Genomic DNA, 26,974 nt, shown 5'->3' on the forward strand with positions numbered 1-26,974 from the left:
AAATACGATGGATTTTGTGGTACTCGACAGAGACTTCAGAGTCCAACATTAAGTCAACATGTCTTCGAGAGTTTTCTTCAGTACTAAAGAGATTTTAAATGTTTCCTAATCCCATGTCTCATTTTGTTGACAAACTAAGGATATGTTTAATGAAAAGCAATATTTATAACTGTAACAAATAAGTCAGTGAACAACTTTTCTATAGTGGTAAGTAACCCTCTCTTTGTCAGGAGAAAAATATCACAATGACACTGATAACCCTATGGGTGATGGTAGGCTAGCTCATAATCTCTATGTAGCCTGGCTAATACTGTATACATTTTACATCCCCTTAAAGTAGAGGCAATGGGAAAGCCATGTGGAGATGAACAGCCCAGCGTGCTCTTTCGCATTACAGCCAGCCTGGCTACTGTACTACAATCTGCTGAGTATGAAAGCACCCGGATGACTTATGGTTAATGTGAGCATTGGGCCAAAGAGCTTAAACTCTCTGCTAATCCTACCAGCTATAGACCACTGAGGATCAGAGAGAGGAGGAGAGATGGGGGGGGGGGGGGGAGAAATAGAGAGAGAGAGAAATAGAGAGAGAGAGAGCGAGGGGGGGATAGTATAAGAGAAAGACAGAAAATAGTGAGAATGAAAGAATTGAGAAGAGAGAGAGAGTAGGGGGGAGGGAAAGGAAACAAGAGAGAGGATAGAGGAAAGAGAGAGAGAGACAGAAGAGAAAAAAATTGTAAGAGAGAGCATGAGACAGAGAGCGTGAGAGGGGGAGAGAGAGCATCTAACAGCAGGTTAGAGAGGGAAGGGAGAGGCAATAGAGAGAGTAATAATATTAGAGGGAGAGAGAGATCACAGAGTGGGAGGGAGGGAGGGATGGAGGGAGGGGCAGGGCAGTGGAATGCCCAGGGTCATGTGACTGTTTACGCTAGCCTGGGCACAGAAGTTTAAAGGAGTGCTGCAGCAGCCCTGCCTCTGACGGGCTTCTACACAGAGACATGTAGGTTTGAGAGACAGGACACACAGATACACCTGGACACAGATAGAGAGAGAGAGAGACACAGAGAGAGGCATGGCACAGAGAGTCACCCACAGCCACAGCCTGTTCCCTCCTGGCCAGTCTGGGAGGCCCAGGGACGTGCTGGTCAAGTCAGGTAAGACCCATGCAGAGCCAGACTCCACTCTGTCACTATGGCAGAACAACAGGTCTGACACAGAGTCTTCAGCAGAAGCCAGATTTTGTTATATGTTATAGACTTTGTTTATTTATGGGAAAGGGAAATTGTGCAAGTACAGAGAAGGTAGTGAGATCTGTACAGTATGTTGATAAAACAACATGGTTTTGCAAGGACACTGGGATGTATTACTGAGGTTAGCTGGAGGGAACTTTGTAGATACTATATAGATGTTGTTGTCAGTTTCTATTTATGGGGGAGAACGTGTTTCAGACAAATCTAGGAGGGTTCATTGGCAGTGCCTGGAACAGACAAACATGGAGTGAAATATACTCGATGTGAGACACAAAGAGCATCAGATCAGTTTCACAGCAAATCAGCTGTGGACAGCTAGCTATGTCTATGACTGATGAATTGGCACAGCAGCACAGATTGTCATAGTAACAGTTTGGGAACGATGTGCTGGACACACCAAGGTGTCACTAGGCTCTCTGACTTCACATGGCAAGATGATGACAGCATAGCAATTGTAAATACCTAATTTGATTATTTGAATAGAGTGTTTATTTCAGAGAGATTCATTCAGATTATTTCCAAGCAGAATTTTCATGTTTTGTACCCTTGAGAGTCTTGGGACATTAACATGTGCTCTGGGCAGAAAAGCCTTACGTCCACTGTCCATCAATTGGACAGTGCAGGACCTCCTATGTGCACTTTAAACTGATCGATGGCTGCTCTGTTGTCATATATTGCTCAAACTGTTTGAGACTTCCACCTTTCGCAACCTATTTTTCTGTGTTTCACTTGCAGTATCTGGATGTCTTGTTTATTTAAGTAGAAGAACACTGGGTTCACCTCTGTGGTATAATGGCTGAGTTGTGATCAAGTCAAATAAACTGTGCTGCCTGCCGGGCATGTTATCAGAGGGTGTGTGACTGACTGCCCTGCATGAGTATGACAACAGTAACATACTCTACTTAAACATACACACCATGTACTTGGGTCCCTTATTCAAGCAGCATGTCTGTACCATTCTGTCTGTATCACTAATTAATCTACAGTGACCCTGAGTGAATAATTAGCTTAATTCAACTCTACAGTCACAATTCTAAGAATCGTACTGTATGATTCTGATGGCCTGTCTGGTTAGGCCTAACATCTGTCTTCCTTGGCTGCTGCTGATATGAGGTTAGAGCCCTGCCTTTTTAATGATAATGACTTCATGGAGCCTCAGTCTGCATTTCATGGTGTGTCATCAATCTGTATTCACAGTGTATTCTGGGAAAACAACTCTCCCGCCCTGTCCCGTGGGAGCCTGCGTTGCCACGACGACAACCAGTGTTCTGTTTGTATACAATCTGAGAACTCTTTCACTCTGATTTTTCCTCCCAAGGTGCATAGCGTCAGAAGTAATAATTTCCCTACCCAAGCCATCTGCGTGCACTTCCTGGAATACCAGGGAAGTAAAACTCACTGAAAAACATTAGAATGTGCCTTGGTTGAAAGTCATAAGGAAATAGTTGGTGACAGGCCAAGCCATTTCACCTTAATTTCCCAAAGTAATTTATAATCAAACAATGTGTAGCCTGCTTTGACTCCAATAACCACTTACTGGGCGGCAGGTAGTTTAGTGGTTAAGAGCGTTGTGCCAGTAACCGAAAGGTCGCTGGTTCTAATCCCCTAGCCGACTAGGTGAAAAACCTGTCGATGTGCCCTTGAGCAAGGCACTTAACCCTAATTGCTCCTGTAAGTCGCTCTGGATAAGAGCGTCTGCTAAATGACGTAAATGTAAATGTACTCAGGATATGCAGACATAACCTAATAGTGGCAAAATAAAGCATTTAAAAGAACAAACAGCGACTCAAACTACATTGCCATAAAATGGTTTGCTGCAGATTGTGGGAGGATGGGGACTGAAAGGGCTCATGTTTCTCTAGCCACTGTAGCCTGAGCCTGCTCTCCTGCCACAGACACCCAGAGGAACATATGATTTCCCATGCTCCTCGAGGGTTATCAGAGAACCCTCTAAATGCATTGTCCCAATGCAACTGGATGATGGACTCAGTGCACAGAGGTACTATTAACTTACCCAGGGTGCATTGAGATGACATCTAGCTTGGTCTAAATGTCAAATCAATTCAACCACAGTCAGGATTATATGACTGAAGAGCTACTGAATTCACCTATGTGTCCGTCTCCTACGTGACACTCTGCATCTCTTGATCTTTTGAGAGAGTCTTGTCTATTTTTATGAAAGATAAGTAAACATTCCATACTGAGGATTGTGGACGTATATTGCATAACAAATGATACACACAGGAACACAAAGCCAGCACAAAATGTTGCACATACAGATGTGAATGTACACCCAAACATGCACACACACAGTACATACACAGTATACCCATAAAGACCACATTCCTGTCACTGTATGAGTGGTTGTGTAGAGATCCAGCAGAGAACTGGAGTACAGTAAGCTGCTTTAGACATCGCTGCTGCTTTAGAAACTGCCAGAGGTCGGACCAAGTCACTATTTTTCGAGTCACAAGCAAGTCTCAAGTCACAAGGTCCGAGTCTCAAATCGAGTCCCAAGTAGAACAGATCAAGACTCGAGTCAAGTCCAAGTCATGCATTCTAAGAGCAAGTCGAGTCACAAGTTTTCAAGTCAAGTCTTAGGTCAAGTTTTAAAAAGTCTATACATGCAATGACTTGGTCAACTACCAATCTTTGTCTATTTATTGACGCTACCAGATAACCCTGTTCATTATTTTGTCTATAACACATTTTCATTAGCCTAATTAGGGATATGGATCTTGTAGCAGTCGTAAGGGCATGAAATCAGCAGAAGGCAAGGCAGGTTGACATGTTCAGAGTGTAGATTTATTTACAAGTCTTGGTGATCCAATGGTGAAAGTGCCATATCATACAAAATATACAAGTAGATTTACCAAATATACACTGGCAATAGCCAAAAAGAAATAGCCTCTGTATCAGGCTTAACCTGTCCTATCTGAACAGACACAGGTAGAGGGCAAGACTGTACAGCCTCCCCTTGAGAAACCAAATCGAAACAGGTAGGCCTACATAATATAAGCACTTGGCCCAAGGGCCATACAATTTCAACCAATAAACTGGTATACAATGTAAAAGGCAATTTCCACATCCATTGTTACATTCATCTTAATCAGACATAATGATTATTAATGATATGTCAACACCATGCATACATGGAACAATCATTTTCTCTTATTCAACGTTCTGACTCCAAAGCGTGGTGCGCAGGCCGTGTAGCCTATTTCTATGCGCACTGAGGCATGCACGCTCTTATTACGCACAACCATGGATGACAGAGACATAGGACACAGACACACGGAATGTCTTGTTTTGCACGCTTTGTACAAAATAATAAAATGCAGTACGACAGGATCTTTCTAAAAGTAGCTCTTTATTAGCTATTTGTAACTGGCATGTTCACGTGTCTGCGGCCATGATCAACTGAAAATGACCTCACGATCTAGGTGGTCTTAACCAATCATAGCGCAGTATGATACGACGGTAGAATGCAACCAATTACAATTCAGTATGTTTACACATATGAATATTACACCGAACTCCGAAAATATGAACAAAGGAAACCATACATTGAATTAAATAACCAGAACTTCTACCTCATGAGTCTTGTGAACGTTCATGTGCACAATAAATATTGCGCCCACTCAGCGGGTAAGAAATGGTTGGCTAAATGAAAATGTATTGTAGGCCTATCAAACATGAAACAGAAATGTCTACCTGTTGCAACACACAGTAAGGGATGGAATTATGAAATGCTAGCAATTACTGTAATATTAGATGGAATATATAGATTTATCACATAGGGCCTATGCATTTAAATGCGTGAAAGCAAGAACAAACATTTCAACAAGAGAATAAACCACTCTCAGAGTAATAATTCATTTGTAACAAATTCCAAATGCAAGCTTCATAAGTAAATTATACATTTCAAGCAATTATTACATAACAAAATACCAGTAGGCCTATGCTAGTAATTGTTGCCCCATTGCTGATGAGCTTGCAAAGTAAACAGTTAATATTCTCTATGAATTGCATTTTCCCTGTGCTCTCCCTCTCATCTCTCTGTAGACTGACAGGCCCACTCTGATCAGCGATTAATAATGCCCTTATAATCCTCAGACAAACAAGACCTCCTGGGTCATATAGTTCTGCTGTTGTTCCTTTCAAGTTACGGCAGGTTACTGCACTGTACACAGCTAAAATGCAAGACTGGCACTGTATTTGTCAATCTGCTGTTAGTGGCATTCTGTTCAAATGAGAATTAGGCAGATGAACAAAATAGCATTTCAAGCAATGGCCTGAATTCAATCACCTGTATTTGCTAAGGCAACCCAAGAGACATATTTATTTCTCCATCTAAAATGAGTTGATGCATGTCTTACTGTTTTCAATGCCCAACATCATCTCCTGTTGGTCCCAGCCCATCAACATCCTGTCACTAGCCCTGATTGGGAAGTACTGAGACAAGACAACCACAGCTCATTTCAATTTTCTGAAATATTAAGTAGCAGAGATGGTGTCTGGTTGCACTTGAGAAAGAGAGTCATTGTTCTGAGCTAGCCTGCATGCGTATGACACCTGATCTCTCTCCAGAAAGACTCTGGCACGGATCAGGTGCCTCTTAATCTGTCTGTTCTGATGGAACAAAAAATATGTGGAAAATACAAAGGGCTGGGACATTAGGTACAGACAGTATAAAACCATGTCTTTGCTTTATGTACACTGTATATGTACAAAAGTATGTGGACACCCCTTCAAATTAGTGGATTCGGATATTTCAGCCACACCCATTGCTGACAGGTGTATAAAATCGAGCACACAGCCATGCAATCTCCATAGACAAACATTGGCAGTAGAATGGCCTTACTGAAGAGCTCAGTGACTTTCAACGTGGCACCGTCATAGGATGCCACCTTTCCAACAAGTCAGTTCTTCAAATTTCTGCCCTGCTACAGCTGCCCCGGTCAACTGTAAGTGCTGTTATTGTGAAGTGGAAACGTCTAGAAGCAAAACTGGCTTAGCCACGAAGTGGTAGGCTACACAAGCTCACAGAACGGGACCGCCAAGTGCTGAAGCGCATAGCACATAAAATGTGTCTGTCCTCAGATCCAAACTGCCTCTGGAAGCATTGTCAGCACAAGAGCTGTTCGTCGGGAGCTTCATGAAATGGGTTTCCATGGCCGAGCAGCTGTACACAAGCCTAAGATCACCATGAGCAATGCCAAGCGTCTGCTGGAGTGGTGTAACGCTCACCACCATTGGACTCTGGAAAAGTGGAAACGCGTTCTCTGGAGTGATGAATCACACTTCACCATCTGGCAGTCTGATGGACAAATCTGTGTTTGGCGGATGCCAGGTGAACGCTACCTGCCCCAATGCATAGTGGCAACTTTAAAGTTTGGTGGAGGAGGAATAATGGTCTGGGGCTGTTTTTCATGGTTCGGGATAGGCCCCTTAGTTCCAGTGAAGGGAAATCTTAACCCTGCAGCATACAATTACATTCTAGACGATTATGTGCTTCCAACTTTGTGTCAACAGTTTGGGGAAGGTCCTTTCCTGTTTCAGCATCACAATGTCCCCGTGCACAAAGTGAGATCCATACAGAAATGGTTTGACGAGATCGGTGTGGAAGAACTTGACTGGCCTGCACAGAGCCCTGACCTCAACCCCATCGAACACCTTTGCAATGAATTGGAACGCCGACTGAGAGCAAGGCCTAATTGCCCAACATCAGTGCCGACCTCACTAATGCTCTTGTGGCTGAATGGAAGCAAGTCCCCGCGTAAAAATCGTCTATCCTCGGTTTCAACACTCACTACCGAGTTCCAAACTGCCTCTGGAAGCATTGTCAGAACAATAACTGTTTGTCGGAAGCTTCATGAAATGGGTTTCCATTGCCGAGCAAAGATCACCATGCGCAACCTCACTAATGCTCTTGTGGCTGAATGGAAGCAAGTCCCCGCATCAACGTTCAAACATCTAGTGGAAAGCCTTCCCAGAGGAGTGGAGGCTGTTATAGCAGCAAAGGGGGGACTAACACCATATTAATGCCCATGATTTTGGAATGAGATGTTTGACGACCAGGTTTCCACATACTTTTGGTAATTTAGTGTATCTGTGTATGTTCTGACTGGACCATTTACATCCTAACAATGGAACCAACATTTTATGAATGAATCTATTACTTCCATTGAGAGCACTGGGGAGTGACTAAATCCCATGTGCTTCACAGATGTCACTCAGAGATTGAGTTATAGTCGCCCCACATTTATTAATTAATTTGAAATAAAAAGAAAGTCAAAGTTCGGTGAACCTGGCATTCCCAATGGGGTTTGCTTGTGTGTATGGTTTACAGTGAGCAAAGAGGGTGTAACCTAGCGTGTCAGCATCTCAACCACAGCAGAGAGGGGGAAAAGGGGGATATGGAATTACCTCGAGCTCCAAAGAGCCCAAACAGAGCCAAGTGCCTTGCGGATCACCTGCCATTGCTCAGCTGTTGCCCGGCTAATGTGTGCAAATGAGCAGGAATGTTTCCCCATCTCCTGTTCTGTGGATCCAGTGGCTCTTGCCCCTTTATGTGGAACCTATGGCCACCTTCCTGTTTCCCTCACTCAAGCCTCAATTGCTAGTATATGTTTACCCTATTTTCCTTCACAATCACTAACACTGGTATCTTTCTCTGTTCATTCATCCTGTCCCACCCTCTCTTCTCCTCTCTGCCCTACAGCATCGGCCTATGCGGACCTGCAGTGGGAGCAGCAGCCCAGGCAGGATGGGAGCCACCCACCTCAGGACTACCCTCACAGGGACCAGCCCCCATTGGCTGGCTACATCCCCCAGCCCGATTACATGGAGGGAGATGATGATCTCATCAAGCCCAAAAAGCTCCTTAATCCAGTGAAAGCCTCCAAAAGCCACCAGGACCTCCAACGAGAGTTGCTCATGAGCCAGAAAAGGTAGAACTCCCACCCAACAGAGTCCCATACAAAATATTGTTAAACTAACAGCTGATTGAGGTTATTATCCAGCAATCTAGCTATCAGTGTTTTCCAGTTATTACATGCTGTGCTTGTTTCCATGTGTATGCATCTGTGTGTGCACACAGGTCAACCTGACAAGGCATTCAGCATTCTAAGCCAAGCCCTCTGTAGTGTTTTGCATCACTAATACTCATATTGTATGAGAGGATGGATATTCCTACAGTAATGCCCCATTACAGATCCATATGATATGACATTAAAGGCACATACCATATCATGGCATTACAAAAATAAACAGATCCAGGATTACTCATAATCACAAAGTACCTAAACATGTATGGATTTACATAAAAGGAGAAGTACATTCTAAAACATACAGTGGGGAAAAAAAGTATTTAGTCAGCCACCAATTGTGCAAGTTCTCCCACTTAAAAAGATGAGAGAGGCCTGTAATTTTCATCATAGGTACACGTCAACTATGACAGACAAAATGAGAAAAAAAATTCCAGAAAATCACATTGTAGGATTTTTAATGAATTTATTTGCAAATTATGGTGGAAAATAAGTATTTGGTCAATAACAAAAGTTTCTCAATACTTTGTTATATACCCTTTGTTGGCAATGACACAGGTCAAACGTTTTCTGTAAGTCTTCACAAGGTTTTCACACACTGTTGCTGGTATTTTGGCCCATTCCTCCATCAATATCTCCTCTAGAGCAGTGATGTTTTGGGGCTGTCGCTGGGCAACACGGACTTTCAACTCCCTCCAACGATTTTCTATGGGGTTGAGATCTGGAGACTGGCTAGGCCACTCCAGGACCTTGAAATGCTTCTTACGAAGCCACTCCTTCGTTGCCCGGGCGGTGTGTTTGGGATCATTGTCATGCTGAAAGACCCAGCCACGTTTCATCTTCAATGCCCTTGCTGGTGGAAGGAGGTTTTCACTCAAAATCTCACGATACATGGCCCCATTCATTCTTTCCTTTACACGGATCAGTCGTCCTGGTCCCTTTGCAGAAAAACAGCCCCAAAGCATGATGTTTCCACCCCCATGCTTCACAGTAGGTATGGTGTTCTTTGGATGCAACTCAGCATTCTTTGTCCTCCAAACACGACGAGTTGAGTTTTTACCAAAAAGTTATATTTTGGTTTCATTTGACCATATGACATTCTCCCAATCCTCTTCTGGATCATCCAAATGCACTCTAGCAAACTTCAGACGGGCCTGGACATGTACTGGCTTAAGCAGGGGGACACGTCTGGTACTGCAGGATTTGAGTCCCTAGCGGCGTAGTGTGTTACTGATGGTAGGCTTTGTTACTTTGGTCCCAGCTCTCTGCAGGTCATTCACTATGTCCCCCGTGTGGTTCTGGGATTTTTGCTCACCGTTCTTGTGATCATTTTGACCCCAAGGGGTGAGATCTTGCATGGAGCCCCAGATCGAGGGATATTATCAGTGGTCTTGTATGTCTTCCATTACCTAATAATTGCTCCCACAGTTGATTTCTTTAAACCAAGCTGCTTACCTACTGCAGATTCAGTCATCCCAGCCTGGTGCAGGTCTACAATTTTGTTTCTGGTGTCCTTTGACAGCTCTTTGGTCTTGGCCATAGTGGAGTTTGGAGTGTGACTGTTTGAGGTTGTGGACAGGTGTCTTTTATACTGATAACAAGTACAAACAGGTGCCATTAATACAGGTAACGAGTGGAGGACAGAGGAGCCTCTTAAAGAAGAAGTTACAGGTCTGTGAGAGCCAGAAATCTTGCTTGTTTGTAGGTGACCAAATACTTATTTTCCACCATAATTTGCAAATAAATTCATTAAAAATCCTACAATGTGATTTTCTGGATTTTTTTTCCTCAATTTGTCTGTCATAGTTGACGTGTACCTATGATGAAAATTACAGGCCTCTCTCATCTTTTTAAGTGGGAGAACTTGCACAATTGGTGGCTGACTAAATACTTTTTTTCCCCACTGTAGATATCATTAGTCACGAAAGGTCAGATGACAACTGATCATATTGCTACAATGGTGTAATCCCACTTCTCAATTATATAAACCAAAGGTACTTTATTGTAACAACATAACAAACAGAAAGGATTGGGTTTAAAAAGGGTCATAATGATTTAAACAAAGTGTAACAGCATAGGCAACATTCCCATTTCTCCTCTCTCCCTCTCCTGACCAGAACCTCATACACTGCCCCTCCAAAATGCTTTCTGAAAGGGGTCTTGGTGATCCACTCACAACATAGGCTAGTAACTACACTTAAAAGTTGCCAAAATATTTAGTTCCTATGAAGCAGGATATTTTCAACATGCCAGGTTGGGTACACTCTTATAAAAAAGGTTTCCAAAAGGGTTCTTCGGCTGTCCCAATAGGATAACCCTTTTTGATTCAAGGTAGAACCCTTTTTGGTTCCATGTAAACCCTCTGTAGAAAGGGTTCAACATGGAACCCAAAAGGGTTAATCAAAGGGTTCTCCTATGGGGACAGTCGAATAACCCTTTAAGGTTCTAGGTAGCACCTTTTGAAGAACCCTTTTTTGTTCCAGGTAGACCCTTTTGCATAAAAACAAGTCGTCTATCGTTGAATGACAACACACACTTCATTGAAGAATCCCTAATGTTGACCAATGACCGACAAAGGAGCAAGGACAATATTTGTGGGCACGAACAGCTGTAAAAACCCTTGCCGAAGACCAAAACGAACAAAAACATCACAACATTTTCCAAACTGTTTCAGATGGGAAGCTTGTGGATGCCTTAAGGCATATAAAATAGCAACTACCCAAACAGGGCAGTGTTTTCTCTCCATTGAAACCTGTCGTCTGTCTGTCTCTCTCTCTTTCTCTCTCTCAACATTCAGATCTCTTTAATTAACAGGCCCATTAGAAGCCAGCTGTTGCTAGGTGACAACCCACCAAGATACTGTCCGTATCGCTGAGTTGTTGGGAACTGGGAAAATCCCCATGGCTCAAGCACTCCAACCCTCCTTGAGGGGACAGTGGGAACTCAAACCTTTAGGAGAGTGGGCAACAGAGGGCCTTTTATGCCCCTCCAGCCCTGCTGTTTTCTAGTGTTCCTCTTGTTTGTTTCATTATGCAGTTGGATTTTTATTTATAGTCATGGTTTTCAGTGATCATAAACATGAATCCAAATCTTCTCCAACATGCAAGAAGAATGTCATTATATAATGCCATAGAATGTCATAGAATGGGAACCCCATTCCCAGGAAGATAGAATGGGGCGCATGATGGTGAAATACCTCCGTTATCTGCTCTTCCCTTTCTGTAAACACTCTACAGTATGTTCATTTGTATGGTGTGTCTGACCTGTATCTGAACATGCTTACACTGTAGTGTTAGTCAGTTAATCAATTAGGTGCTAAATAGGTTATAATAACAACATCATCATACAGGAGAGCCAGACCAATCGGTCATAGCCCACTAGTCTAGCAGTACATAATTCACTGTAAAGCAAATCTGTTAAAAAAAGGACATGCATGTCTCACCTGCAGCCTCTCTTCTAGTAATATGACCCTTATTAAATATGTCCACCTTCCAGTGTTGATATGACAGAGAGTGGAAGAACCAGTACACTAAACCTGGAGTGTTCCTAGTGTGAGAAATGGGAAGAATATAAAAACATCTTTCCTCTGGGCTATGTAAGGTTATCTTTCACTGAACCTGCCTTTGGTGCTTCTGTCAATGTTCATCTAGAACAAACAGACCACCACATTGAGGGCCCATTTGTCCGTGATCAGCAGATTATTATATTTCTCTTGAGATGCACACATATGCATTAGCTTCTGCTTTTCTACAGGCAGGCAGGCAGATACTCAGAGGTTAGCTGGCATGGCACCATGCTTTCAATTAAGCATTTATCTGCAGGGCTTGGGTTGGCACTGCTACTGGTGCTAAGAGGGGTATGGCTGTGAGAGTCAAAGACCAGAAGAGGCAATCTGTGTTGGGCACCATGACAGAGAGAGCCCTAACAACGCTGGGAGATAAGCCACACCACTGAGGTGGGGGGTGCAGGAATTAGGTCATCAAACTGAACAGTCTCTCTCTCTAACTGATTGGTCTCCACTCTCTTTTCTCTAATTGCTTTTTCTCTCCTTCTCTCGTTCGCTCTCTTACTGTAGATAAGGCTTTTTGTATCATTGAGTGGCATTGATGGCTGGGAGATCTGAGGGGGTGGATGGAAGAGAAAAGAGGGACCAAAAAGCATGGACAACAACACACAGAGAGAGAAAACATGTTTGGGTTCAAATGTCACTCCAGTTCACAATGCTGTGTAGTTAGAAAGGAAACAGGAACCTATCTATGGATTTCTAAGCAGTGAGGAGGTATAGAGGAGTCAGTGGTCCCAGGGTCATGAGTATGGACGACAGAAACCAGAAAGTAATATAGTGGGCTCAGATATCAGCCCTTTTAATGTGCTATTCTTGCCCTGTGGTTGGCCAGCAAACTATACCTTCTATAGATTTCTTGTGGAAAATAGATTGTAGTCAATACTGGTAGTGTGTTTCTTTCATAAACAGGCTGCTGCTATTTACAGCAGTCTAGTAGTGTGTGTGTGTGTGTGCGTGTGAGAGTGTGCGTGTGCATGTGTGTGTCTGTGTGTGTGAGTGTGCATGTGCATGAGCGAGTGTGCGTGTACATGTGCATTTGTGCAGAGAAGAGGGTGAATGCTGATGAACACAGAATCACTCTATTTTAATCACCTCCATGTTTGTTTGTGTACACCTCCCTGACTTATTCGATGAGCACAGACAAAATTAATGAAAACACTAATCACACCTCCCATAGCAGCCCTCCCTCTCTCTGTCACATAATAAAAACCTGTGACTGCACCTCCCTAAGGAACAAGAAGGCACTACATTGATTTAATTAACAGTCTCACAGAGAAGAGGTGAGAGGAGGATTACGAAGAGACCCACTGTTTTGATTTATATTTGGTTGAGTTGTCAACGTGAAATCATCCAAAAATGTCACTGTGTCATTGGATTTAGTTTAAATGTTAAATCCACCTAGAAGTTGGATTTAGGTGAAAAAAAGACACAATTCCCTTATGTTGATGACTTTTTGCAAATCCAATAAGTTTTCCACGTTGATTCAACGTAATCACATTGAATTATTTGAGGTGAAATGACGTGGAAACAACATTGATTCAACCACTTTTTGCCCAGTGGAGAGTTCAACACCTATCTTATCCTGAGTGTAATAGCTTGTCACTCTGAAGATAGCTGATGTGGGATATCGAGGGTAGATATTGAATGAATTCTTTATCAGTTTTAGAGGCCACGTGCAGTGATTGAATGAATTCAAAGTAGATTAACAATTGAGAAGGATGGTATTCTTCCATCCTGATAGAACAAAAGTCCCACCACCAAGCCTCAGTCAGCAGTGTGATTCCTGCTGACTTTTTCTATCTAATTAGAAAAGAGGCTGCCAATTAATCTGAATGGATTGGCATCACCATAGAGATTCAGAGACACACACAGAAACACAGCTCGTGGATCACCAGTCCATAGCCCACTCATGTTAGGACTACAGGAGCATGTATCAGCAGGGAAATTAGCTTTAGGCTACTTCTATGTCTGCTAAACTGCAACATAATCTTTTCGTTATTTTTGTCATATTATTATAATAGAATCGTGAAAAAAATAAATGGTTGAGGATAGGATATCGCATGACAGAGCAAAATCTGAATTTAGCATTTAGCATGATAAGAGTGACATCTACTGGAAAAAAAAGAGGAAAACATTGAAGTTAAATTCAAATGCAGACGACCTTAGTAAATATCTTCTCTCCCTCGGGCTCAAAGGGGTTGTGTTGTTGGTGTGGAGTCTAAGCCGGAGCTGCAGCGCGTGTTGGAGGCCAGGAAGAGGGAAAAAATGATCAAGCAGAGGAAGGAAGAAGATGAGGCCAGAAAGAAGATCTCTCCTCTGGAACAAGAGCTCCTCAAGAGGAAGGAGAAGCTAGAAGAGGTAGGAGGAATCATCAAATCAAATCAAATCAAATGTTATTGGTCACATGCGCCGAATACAACAGGTGCAGACATTACAGTGAAATGCTTACTTACAGCCCTTAACCAACAGTGCATTTATTTTAAACAAAAAAAGTAAAAATAAAACAACAACAAAAAAAGTGTTGAGAAAAAAAAGAGCAGAAGTAAAATAAAATAACAGTAGGGAGGCTATATATACAGGGGGGTACCGTTGCAGAGTCAATGTGCGGGGGCCAGGGGCGGTGTGTTCATTAGGGCGATATGGGCGACGCACTGCCAAACGGGAAAAGGAAGGGATTTTTTTTCTAATCAATTATATCACGGCAACAGTAGTTATCAGTGTTCTAATCTAGACGTCTGATCTGCCACTAAATGTCCAATCAGGCTAAAGTCGTGCTTCAAATGGCCCCGCCCCTTTTGGGCCGATTTCAGTCAGGTTGAAAATCGCCCCAGAAGTCTCTTTTTTTTTTCAAATATCAGAGCTTTCAATACAATCTCTATGGGTTCCGGGAGGGCTTGCACTTACGCGCTTTCGTCATACGTAACATAACCATGAACGTAACTAAGAAAAGAGCGGGTAGCAGCGTCAATCAATTCACGTACTACTGTCAAGATGGCTAGCGTTCAGTGCAACTCGATTGTCTCTTTGAAAGAAGTTCCTTTTTGTCGGCGAACAAATCAAGATAAATTGGCAACGAAACAATTAGGACCTCCCAGACCAAATTTAATAATTCAACAGGTTTCTACTAAAGGGGGAAAGTCCTACACCCGAGGATTTTCCAAAAATTGGTACGAACGAAAAACCTGGCTAGCAGGCTGCGATGTAGCTAATGTAGTCTTCTGCTACCCCTGCTTACTCTTTCACCCTGAAGGCGGCACGGCAGACAGCACCGCTTGGACAGCGACTGGTGTAACGGACATGCACCATCTTTCAGAAAAGATTAAGAAACATGAGCTGTCAAAGACCCACATGGATAGCTGTTTGAGATTGTCTGCTTTGGGGAGAGTGAACATTGCCACTCAACTGGATGAGGGATACAGGCTAGCTGTCCGCCGCCACAACGATGAGGTTAGCAAGAACCGCCACATCCTCAGCCGGCTAATCCAGTGTGTGAAGTTTTGCGGAGTGTTTGAGTTAGCTTTGCGAGGCAAAGATGAAACTGAGGGCTCCACCAACCCTGGTATTTTTCTTGGACTTGTCAACTTTGTGGCACAATTAGATGAGGTGTTTTATGGAAATGCATATTGTTTATGCAGTGTTGAGGAATGTGAAAAAACACCCTTGATTATTTTTACTGTGATAACTTATTTTGCTTTTGTAAGCCAACACTTTTGAGATCAGTCAATAAATGCTTCTGGTATTGACTTATATGCTGCCCCTGTCTTCATGTTGTTGCTGGACATATCTTTTTTTTTAAAATGTGTGTAGGTCACCTAAATCATCAGAAAAATTGCCCCCCCTGAGAATTTTTTCAGGAGCCGCCACTGGCGGGGGCACCGGCTAGTTGAGGTAGTTGAGGTAATATGTACATGTGGGTAGAGTTAAAGTGACTATGCATAAATAATTAACAGAGTAGCAGCAGCGTAAAAAGGATGGGGTGGGGGGGCAGTGCAAATAGTCCGGGTAGCCATGATTAGCTGTTCAGGAGTCTTATGGCTTGGGGGTAGAAGCTGTTGAGAAGTCTTTTGGACCTAGACTTGGCACTCCGGTACCGCTTGCCGTGCGGTAGCAGAGAGAACAGTCTATGACTAGGGTGGCTGGAGTCTTTGACAATTTTGAGGGCAATACAATTATATTGCTATAGAGCATTTTATAAATGCTTCAGTCATAAATTGATTGAATAAACTCCCTTTTGTTTCTGATTCAGTTGGAGAAGGAGCAGGAAAAACAAGAGGAGGAGACAGTGAAAGCCCCAGAGTTTGTCAAGGTCAAGGAGAACTTGAGACGGACGTCCTTTCACAGTAATGGAGAGAAAGAGGTGTAGCGACAAACCGGTCCAGGTATACCATTGAGTTGGAATCTGCTGCTGGAGTTTGTGTATTATGCACGTGAGTGGACACAGAACTGCTGTGATGTGTTGCTCTGACTGCACAACTCAAGACCATAGCAAGGAACTTCTACCTGTTACAAGGACTAGTCGACAAGCCATGACACAATGCCTTCACTATCCTACTCAGAGCAGAAACACAGAGAGAGAGAGAGACAGAGAAGGAAGGTTGACTCTGCATTGGGCTACTGTTACAGTCAGTAACATAGGCCAAACTACAGCTGTGACATCTCAATCCAGAGTAACTGACATGATAGTGTGAGGGTCAAAGAGGGGTGCAGCTATTCACTAGTGGACGTACTGTTCCGTACTGCAAGGACTCTAGAAATGAAGCCAAGGTGGGTGTTCTTCGCCAATGTGTCACAGCAGTGGTTACTTTTCATCTTAAGCTGTGTATTTCCAAGAGTCATTCTCTAGGATACAGTATAAGAAGCACACTGTACCGGTACATACAATCAATCCAGATTGTTAACAGGAAACAATCCAATTTGCCTAATGGCACATTCATAATCTACTCATGCAATTTAAGGTCACGTATCTCAATGTGAAATCTCTCACTGAGAAAGTTCCTATCTCTAACAGTGCCTTCCTAGTTCTAGTTGCATGTCATCCTAATCAAAAAGTTCAAACCAAGGAACGCATCATTATGAAACTGTATACTATGAATAATTTAATGTAATCTGAGGCATCATATAGAGTATTTGTACAGTAAGTGTGAGTACATGTTGCAGAGACACAAGAGGCACAGATATTTATATTATCTCCAACCCTATCTAACCTTTTTTTTTCATAACATTTACATGTTTTGGAAAGTGAAATTTACGTTTTGTGCTGAAGGTGTGAGACCAGGTAGATATTCTCACATTTGTAATTGTTTCACAGCTCTTTTTAAATAGTATTATGTAGCGATACACAATTAAATGCAATCAGTTGAATAATTTTATTTAAATAAGGCACTTTAGAAATTGAAAATATGTATCTGAATATGATTTATAGTGATCAATTATGAATTAGTCATTTTTTAAATACTGTCTTTTTTAAATCCAATGATTAAGTTTTAATATGTTTTTATCCAGATTGCGTATAGATGACCATTTGTATTTTGGTGTTTTTTTGCACCACATATTGTTCTCTGCCTTTACTGACTCCTGAAGCCACTCATGATGTTTAATGGTATAAAACTGTATATGTTATAAACATGAAGACATTACTTCTCATTTATTTTTCAATCTTTTCATTGCATAAAAGCATGACCATATTAATGTACGATTATTTCAATAGCTTTTAAAATAGGACTTTTGATTGTTATTATCTGACAAGGGAGGTACAAACACCTGAAGTAAGATTGCTTTTCTTTCTAAGAAAATAAATAAAGGACTAACACTGCATTAATAGTAGCACTGTGACCATTCATTTGGTCTGAGAATGTCTAGACTCATTGGTAGTTTATTGAATGCTGTTGAAGAACACATTCATATTTGGTGAGCTACAGTGCCTTGCAAAAGTATTCATCCCCCTTGGCGTTTTTCCTATTTTGTTGCATTACAACCTGTAATTTAAATTGATTTTTATTTGGATTTCATGTAATGGACATACACAAAACAGTCCAAATTGGTGAAGTGAAATGAAAAGAATAACTTGTTTCAAAAAAATATAAAAAATAAATAACGGAAAAGTGGTGTGTGCATATGCATTCACCCCCTTTGCAATGAAGCCCCTAATAAGATCTGGTGCAACCAATTATCTTCAGAAGTCACATAATTAGTTAAATAAAGTCCACCTGTCTGCAATCTAAGTGTCACATGATCTGTCACATGATCTCAGTATATATACACCAGTTCTGAAAGGCCCCAGAGTCTGCAACACCACTAAGCAAGGGGCACCTCCAAGCAAGCGGCACCATAAAGACCAAGGAGCTCTCCACAACAAACCTGCCAAGAGAGGGCCACCCACCAAAACTCACGGACCAGGCAAGGAGGGCATTAATCAGAGAGGCAACAAAGAGACCAAAGATAACCCTGAAGGAGCTCCACAGCGGAGATTGGAGTATCTGTCCATAGGACCACTTTAAGCCGTATACTCCACAGAGCTGGGCTTTAAAGAAGAGTGGCCGCCAGAAAAAAGCAATTTCTTGAAAATAAATAAATAAGCAAACACGTTTGGTGTTCGCCAAAAGGTATGTGGGAGACTCCCCAAACATATGGAAGAAGGTACTCTGGTCAGATAAGACTAAAATTGAGCTTTTTGGCCATCAAGGAAAATGCGCAAACCCAACACCTCTCATCACCCCGAGAACAAACCAGTGAAGCATGGTGGTGGCAGCATCATGCTGTGGGGATGTTTTTCATCGACAGGGACTGGGAAACTCGTCAGAATTGAAGGAATGATGAATGGCGTTAAATACAGGGAAATTCTTGAGGGAAACCTGTTTCAGTCTTCCAGAGATTTGAGACTGGGACGGAGGTTCACCTTCCAACAGGACAATGACACTAAGCATACTGCTAAAGCAACACTCGAGTGGTTTAAGGGGAAACATTTAAATGTCTTGGAATGGCCTAGTCAAAGCTCAGACCTCAATCCAATTGAGAATCTGTGTTATGACTTAAAGATTAAACAGCTGAACCCATCCAACTTGAAGGAGCTGCAGAAATTTTGCCTTGAAGAATGGGTAAAAATCCCAGTGGCTAGATATGCCAAGCTTATAGAGACATACCCCCAAGAAACGTGCAGCTGTAATTGCTGCAAAAGGTGGCTCTACAAAGTATTGACTTTGGGGGGGGTGAATAGTTATGCACGCTCATGTTTTCTGTTTTTATGTCTTATTTGTTGTTTGTTTCACAAGAAAAAATATTTTGCATCTTCAAAGTGGTAGGCATGTTGTGTAAATCAAATGATACAAACCCCGAAAAAATAGGAACAAGGCAACAAAATAGGAAAAATGCCAAGGGGGGTGAATACTTTCGCAAGCCACTGTAAGTTACATAAACAAACACACCACTGATCCAGCCTTCTAACATCATGGCTGAAAGTTCTAGAAAACAAAGTTCCATTAGTATGCATCAGTAAGTTTGCAACAGCGTATCGAGTTTAGTGTCCCTATTGGGTCCATTTAGGGAGAGCCAGGAAGCTGTCTATTGTGCCAAACAACCAGAACAAAGTGCACTCACTACAGTGCCACTTCCCATGGAATGTTACAAACCAGAAAGTGAGATGCTGAGCAACATGGTCAAGGCTGGAATTCTGGATCGGTGACACCTGAACAGGTAAACAAACCAAAGCCTGGGAGTTAGTAGCTAAGCCTTCATTAAGATAGGAAGATGGTGGCTGTACCAAGTACATTGTCACTGAAATTCTAAAGATGTGTAAGTCTGTGACATTTCAGTTTGGGTTTGGAGCTGTCAATGTAATCAAATCAAATCAAATCAGGTGTAGACCTTAATGTGAAATGCTTACTTACAAGCCCTTAACCAACAATGCAGTTTCAAGAAAAAAAGTGTTAAGTAAAAAATTGATAAGTAAAAAATAAAAAATAAAAATAATTAAAGAGCAGCAGTAAAATAAAATAACAGTAGGGAGGCTATATACAGGGGGTACCGGTACAGAGTCAATGTGCGGGGGCACCGGTTAGTCGAGGTAATATGTACATGTGGGTAGAGTTAAAGTGACTATGCATAGATAATAAAAAGAGTATCAGCAGCGTAAAAGAGGGGGGCAACGCAAATAGTCTGGGTAGCCATGATTAGCTGTTCAAAAGTCTTATGGCTTGGGGGTAGAAGCTGTTAAGAAGCCTTTTGGACCTAGACTTGGCGCTCCGGTACCGCTTGCCATGCGGTAGCAGAGAGAACAGTCTATGACTAGGGTGGCTGGAGTCCTTGACAATTTTTAGGGCCTTCCTCTGACACCGCCTGGTATAGAGGTCCTGGATGGCAGGAAGCTTGGCCCCAGTGATGTACTGGGCCGTACGCACTACCCTCTTTAGTGCCTTGCGGTCGAAGGCCAAGCAGTTGCCATACCAGGCGGTGAGGCAACCAGTCAGGATGCTCTCGATGGTGCAGTTGTAGAGCTTTCTGAGGATCTGAGGACCCATGCCAAATCTTTTCAGTCTCCTGAGAGGGAATAGGCTTTGTCGTGCTCTCTTCACGACTGTCTTGGTGTGTTTGGACCATGATAGTTTGTTGGTGATGTGGACACCAAGGAACTTGAAGCTCTCAACGTGTTCCACCACAGCCCCGTCGATGAGAATGGGGGCGTGCTCAGTCCTCAGTCCTTTTCCTGTAGTCCACAATCATCTCCTTTGTCTTGATTACGTTGAGGGAGAGGTTGTTACCCTGGCACCACACAGCCAGGTCTCTGACCTCTTCCCTATAGGCTGTCTCATTGTTGTCTGTGATCAGGCCTACCACTGTTCTGTCGTCGGCAAACTTAATGATGGTGTTGGAGTCGTGCCTGGCCATGCAGTCATAGATGAACAGGGAGTACAGGAGGGGACAGAGGACGCACCCCTGAGGGGCCCCCGTGTTGAGGATCAGCGTGGCAGATGTGCTGTTACCTACCCTTACCACCTGGGAGCGGCCCGTCAGGAAGTCCAGGATCCAGTTGCAGAGGGAGGTGTTTAGTCCCAGGGTCCTTAGCTTAGTGATGAGCTTTGATTATCTTAGTGTTCTTGGGCACAGGGAATATGGTGGTCTGCTTGAAACATGTTGGTATTACAGACTCAGTCAGGGACATGTTGAAAATGTCAGTGAAGACACTTGCCAGTTGGTCAGCGCATGCTCGGAGTACACGTCCTGGTAATCCATCTGGCCTGCAGCCTTGTGAATGTTGACTTGCTTAAAAGTCTTACTCACATCGGCTACGGAGAGTATGATCACATAGTCATCCGGAACAGCGGATGCTCTCATGCATGCTTCAGTGTTACTTGCCTCGAAGCGAGCATAGAAGTGATTTAGCTCGTCTGGTAAGCTCCTGTCCTGGGCATCTCGCGGCTGTGCTTCCCTTTGTAGTCTGTAATAGTTTGCAAGCCCTGCCACATCCGACGAGCTTCGGAGCCGGTGTAGTACGATTCAATCTTAGTCCTGTATTGACTCTTTGTCTGTTTGATGGTTCGTCGGAGGGCATAGCGGGATTTCTTATAAGCGTCCGGGTTAGAGTCCCGCTCCTTGAAAGCGGCAGCTCTACCCTTTAGCTCAGTGCGGATGTTGCCTGTAATCCATGGCTTCTGGTTGGGGTATATACGTACAGTCACTGTGGGGATGACGTCATCGATGCACTTATTGATGAAGCCAGTGACTGATGTGGTGTACTCCTCAATGCCATCGGAAGAATCCCGGAACATATTCCAGTTTGTGGTAGCAATACAGTCCTGTAACTTAGCATCTGTGTCATCTGACCACTTCCTTATTAACCGAGTCACTGGTGCTTCCTTCTTTAGTGTTTGCTTATAAGCAGGAATCAGGAGGATAGAATTATGGTCAGATTTGCCAAATGGAAGGCGAAGGAGAACTTTGTGTGTGGAGTAGAGTTTATTTTCCTCTGGTTGCACATTTAACATGCTGGTAGAAATTAGGTAGAACGGATTTAAGTTTCCCTGCATTTAAGTCCCCAGCTACTAGTAAGCGCTGCTTCTGGATGAGCGTTTTCCTGTTTGCTTATGGCCTTAAACAGCTCATTGAGTGCAATCTTAGTGCCAGCATTGGTTTGTGGTGGTAAATAAACATCTATGAAAAATATAGAAGTAAACTCTCTTGGTAAATAGTGTGGTCTACATCTTATCATGAGATACTCTACCTCAGGCGAGCAAAACCTTGAGACTTCCTTAGAATTAGATTTTATTCACCAGCTGTTGTTTACAAATATACACAGACCGCCACCCCTTGTCTTACCGGTGTCAGCCGTTCTATCCTGCCGATGTAACGTTCACCCACGACTCGGTGAAACATAAGATATTACCGATTTTAATGTCCCGTTGGTAGGATATCCTTGATTTTAGGTCATCCATTTTTGTTTTCAAATGATTGTACGTTGGCTAATAGGATTGATGGAAGAGGCAGATTACTTGCTCGCCGTCGGATCGTTACAAGGCACCCCGACCTATGTCCATGATATCTCTGTCTCTTTCTCATGCGAATGACAGGGATTTGGGCCTTGTCGGGTGTCTGTAGAATATCCTTTGCGTCCGACTCGTTGAAGAAAACATCTTTGTCCAATACGAGGTGAGTAATCTCTGTCCTGATATCCAGAAGCTCTTTTTGGTCATAAGAGACGGTGGCAGAAACATTATGTACAGAATAAATTACAAATAACGCGAAAAAACACACATAATAGCACAATTGGTTAGAGGGCCGTAAAATGGCAGCCATCTCCTCCAGCGCCATCTTGACCAACTTTGACCAACCATGCAAATTCTCCAAGGTATCAAATAGAATGGTTTCATGAGAGTAGGATTTTTGCCCTGAGAGAATAGTGAAATGCACGAGAGAATGATTCAGACTCAGTCCCTGACCTAAGAATACTCGATGGCTATGAGTAATGGTTTTGTTAACACAGAGTCTAAGGCCTGTCTAAGCCGGGGGGAATTGTTTTAAGAAAGTCACATCAAGGATCAACTAGCTATTCTATCTCAAGGCAATCAGACTGTTAAATAGCCATCACTAGCACATTAGAGGCTGCTGTTGCTTATTGAAATCACTGGCCACTTTAAGAAATAGAACACTAGTCACTTTAATAATGTTTACATATCTTGCACTACTCATCTCATATGTATATACTGTATTCTATAATATTTTACTGTATCTTAGTCCATGCAGCTCTGTCATTGCTTGTCCATATTTGTATATATTCTTAAATTCCATTCCTTACTTAGATTTGTGTGTATTGGGTATATGTTGTGAAATTTTTAGATATTACTTGTTAGATATTACTGCACTGTCGGAGCTAGAAGCACAAGCATTTTGCTACACCCGCAATAACATCTGCTAAAACACGTGTATGTGACAAATACAATTTGATTTGATTTGATTTGGAATTTTAAGACCTCTTGAAGTATAAAAAACATATATACAAAATTATTTGATTAACATTTTTATTTGGCCTTACTGCTATTAGCCCATTCAAACACATTGAATAACAGATTTACTACATGGAACAACAGATAGTCCCCCAAAAAAATCAAAAGGAAGTATCTGTCCTATATCTGAGAGATACAAGAAAGATTAGGAAACATTTGTTATGTTTTTTTTTTCGTATTCTTTTTCTTTACATGTATTTAACCCCTTATTTTTGGCACTAAACAGTCTCCATGTATACTTCCATTAATATTTTCAACTTATACCAGGGGACCTTCAGATGAATCTTGTGAGGCCTGTGGGCATCCTAGTGACATGTACGTGGGCGTCCAACTGATATGTACGTGTTCGTGAGATTCTCACCTTTCCATAGAGGGGTCATAATAGTTTGGATGCTACAGACAATTTTGTGAGAAGACCGATTTTCGAGATGTCTCATGGTCTGACAAACACTGCTCTAGCTCTGTCACCTTTCACCGCAGATGCGGAAGTGCGATATCGGCGGATGCGGTTGATTAAGATGCATCCAATGCAAAAAAACATATCTCTAGCGTAAACTGACAGATTTTTCTGGGGATTTTTTTATTATGCTAATTATATCGACTAGGGGGTTTGTTAAGCATTGCGAGACACCATTAGACATAGTCCCCTGTGCCCTCACTAAATTCTTTGGCCCCTTAATTATGGGGGTAGAGTAATGCAACACTGCAGCACAAGAAGACTCTTTGTCCTCAAACCACTATCAACCTCCCGTGTGCTTAATCCTAAAGAATCTTCAGGATCCAATTTGTAGTGCTCCGCTACACAGGAGCCAAATTGTTTCAATGTTGCCTTGGTGAAGCTGAACTGAAGGGTACAGCGAACGGAAGACCTATAATGAAAGTGCCCACATTCAGTCCTGACTCCAGTCCTGAGTAATAGCTGAGTAATAGAAATCAACTTGCTATTCTTTACAAAGCGGCTAAATACAGCAGTGGAAGTATCCTATTTTATATTATACTGTAGAAACCGATAACTACCGATAAGCTCAGCCAGATAAGCAAGTTCTACTTTTTAAATGCAAAGACAGAAATATGCTACTTACAACTAGCCGATAACTAACGATAAGCTCAACCAGAAAAGCAAATTCTACTTTTTAAATGCAACGACAGAAATAAGTTACTTACAACTAGCCTGTGTCATAACTGGTATGGCGATGGAGATTTGCATGGATACACACCATGTTACATTTGTGTCTGCTCTTCAGTTTGTTTAGTGCAGTATTGTGTGATTGTTTAAATATATTTTTCCTTATTAAACAAGCTAATTTGACCTGAAACTAAGCTGCTCGTGGCACATCCACAGGTAAATGCTTAGAAATAGAGCACCCTCTTTGGCCCTGTTCCACCTGTCTAGAGTCTACACAGACACACACACACACACACACACACACACACACACACACACACACACACACACAATGAACGGTGTTGTTGAGGTGCTTGGGGGGCGTGGTGTTTTCTCAGGTAACATACAAATAGCTAGGGCTTTTAGAGGCATTGCACTTTGCTTGTTGAGAGGCAATGGGGCTGCGAATGGATATTGCTGTGCCACTGCTGGCTATGGTACTCATGACCTACATCTGTGAAGCAGGTAAGAGTCCATATATTATGTGTATTATAAGTATCTTTAAACCCCTAAACTGGAGGCAGCTCAGTTGCAGGTGTTTCAAGAGCACTCAGGTAGTACTGAATAGAAAAAAAATAATGGAATTTGTAATTGGATTGCCACAAAGCACTTTATAATGGCTATACAAGTATGTTATTTTAACATCTGTCTCTCTGTAAGACTCAAAGCTGGTGATCCATATCAAAGTGATGGTGTTGCAAGGATTTAAAAAAAACAAAGAAATGCTGTGGAGTAAAAATTGACTCATATTTGATTTAATATTTTTTGACTTGGTTCTATCACTATTATCACTATTGTCATCAGGTATTACATTTGACATTGCTATTTTAGTTACTTAGGACATTATTCCTATGTGTGTTAGTGCAAATATTCCTCTGTGGGTTTTTTGTTGTTTTTGTAGCTCTGCTGAGGAAATCCACAGCAGCTAACTTCCTGAGACCAGTGAGAGAGAAGCGTGCTGCAGAGTGTTTCCCTGCAGGCTGCAGCATGGAGGACAGTGAGGCTGAGGAGCTACTGGAGGCCAACTCACACTACGTGAGTTCAAACTGGCAGACACACACTGGAGTATAGACAGAACATATGGGTCAGTCATACTTATAGTATTACTCAAATTCACGTTACAGTGTTCCTCCTTTTAGGATGGCTAAGTCAAAGCTAGAACTGATTCAATCTGTTTCAACGAACTTGGTCTCTCCTAAAAAAAAGTATCACTATATATGGGCCATAGACTGTGAAACACTGCTCTGTAAGTTGATCCTCCAGGGCAGTGGTGCATCTACCACTACCGCACTCTGGCATACAAGGGAACAAAGACAGGTCAGGACATTGACCCTGACGTTGTTATCTGTTTCATTTGCACCAACCTGAAATATCACATTTCTAGTATGAGAACTGTTGCTAGTCCTGAACTTGAACAACTGTGGCTAACTCACCAACAGACAGAAATAATATGCAGTACTTTATATTTTGTAAAACAGTAAAGCCATCTACGTGTAACACAATTGGTGAGGATTACATGACTTTCTGAATTCGCAGAAGGACAGTTCAAAGATGCTGTTGAATGTCGGCACTGGGGCAGGGGTGAACTCGGTAAGTTCCAAGTTTTCCAAGTGTTTATGGAAAACAAGGTGCACAGTCCATAATATTTTCTTTTCTGTGTCTTGTTTTCAGAGCCCTGGTAGTGAGGCTACGGTGGAGGAAGGCTCAGGGATGTAGCCCTGGGATGTACTGTAGCATCATCAGGCCAACGCCAGGAGAGCTGGAGCAGACAGACAGGAGAAGCCTGGGTCTTATCTATAATGAATGACAAAATGCAAGGCCAGATATTATTAATCATTATCTCATGGGGTGGGGGGAATTATAAAAACTTTAAATACTGGAAATATAGAATTCCAAGGTCTTTGTGAAAGAAGGATTTTATTATAATATTGTTATTCTCTCTGCTTTGTCAAACCATTTGATTTATGATTTGTGAGTCTTCCTAAGATTTGTTTCACAGTATTTCTTGATTTTTAACAAAAAAACGTCTAACACTTATTCTATTAGTTAAAGGATAATATAATTGCCTACATTCTTATTGGTGCTTTGTAAGAATGGTGCTCAGTATTTCATTTAGCTAATTATCTTCGTAGCATCATAGATCTTAAACTGCATAGGTACAGTACTTTATAAGCCATGAATTGTCCAAAGGAAATATTTCCCACTTTGACAGTTAACAGTGGTAAAACTTGAACTATGAGAGGTCATTTAAGTTGATATACTAAATGATATTATGTGGTGCAATGGAAAATATTTGTATAATATTTTGACAATGTACTTTTTGAAGATTTGCAAACAACTCATTTTACAATATTTATTTGTAATGTGCCTACTCCCAAGTCAAATAGTATAGGGAATTATCCCTGACCTGTATTACCTGTATTTAAATATCCAACTTACTGATTTAGAAATATATA

The 26,974-nt window shown here is 42.1% G+C and overlaps 1 protein-coding gene and 1 long non-coding RNA gene across 2 annotated transcripts; both read left to right on the top strand.

The window, feature by feature from the left end:
- The first annotated feature begins 931 nt into the window (after positions 1 to 931).
- On the top strand, positions 932 to 17,675 carry LOC311134295 (protein FAM107B-like). Its single transcript, XM_084167930.1, has 4 exons — positions 932 to 1,151; positions 7,972 to 8,200; positions 14,057 to 14,219; positions 16,108 to 17,675. Exons 1-4 carry the CDS (start codon positions 1,070 to 1,072, stop codon positions 16,222 to 16,224), a joined length of 591 nt encoding a protein of 196 aa, XP_084024056.1. The 5' UTR covers positions 932 to 1,069; the 3' UTR covers positions 16,225 to 17,675.
- Positions 17,676 to 21,521: 3,846 nt separating this feature from the next.
- LOC311133229 lies at positions 21,522 to 26,974 on the top strand. Its single transcript, XR_014613569.1, has 3 exons — positions 21,522 to 25,553; positions 26,055 to 26,108; positions 26,190 to 26,974. It is a non-coding gene; the product is annotated as an uncharacterized lncRNA (long non-coding RNA).

This window comes from Coregonus lavaretus (assembly GCF_964263955.1).
Source record: "Coregonus lavaretus genome assembly, chromosome: 8".
In the NCBI taxonomy this organism is placed as follows: Eukaryota; Metazoa; Chordata; class Actinopteri; order Salmoniformes; family Salmonidae; genus Coregonus; species Coregonus lavaretus.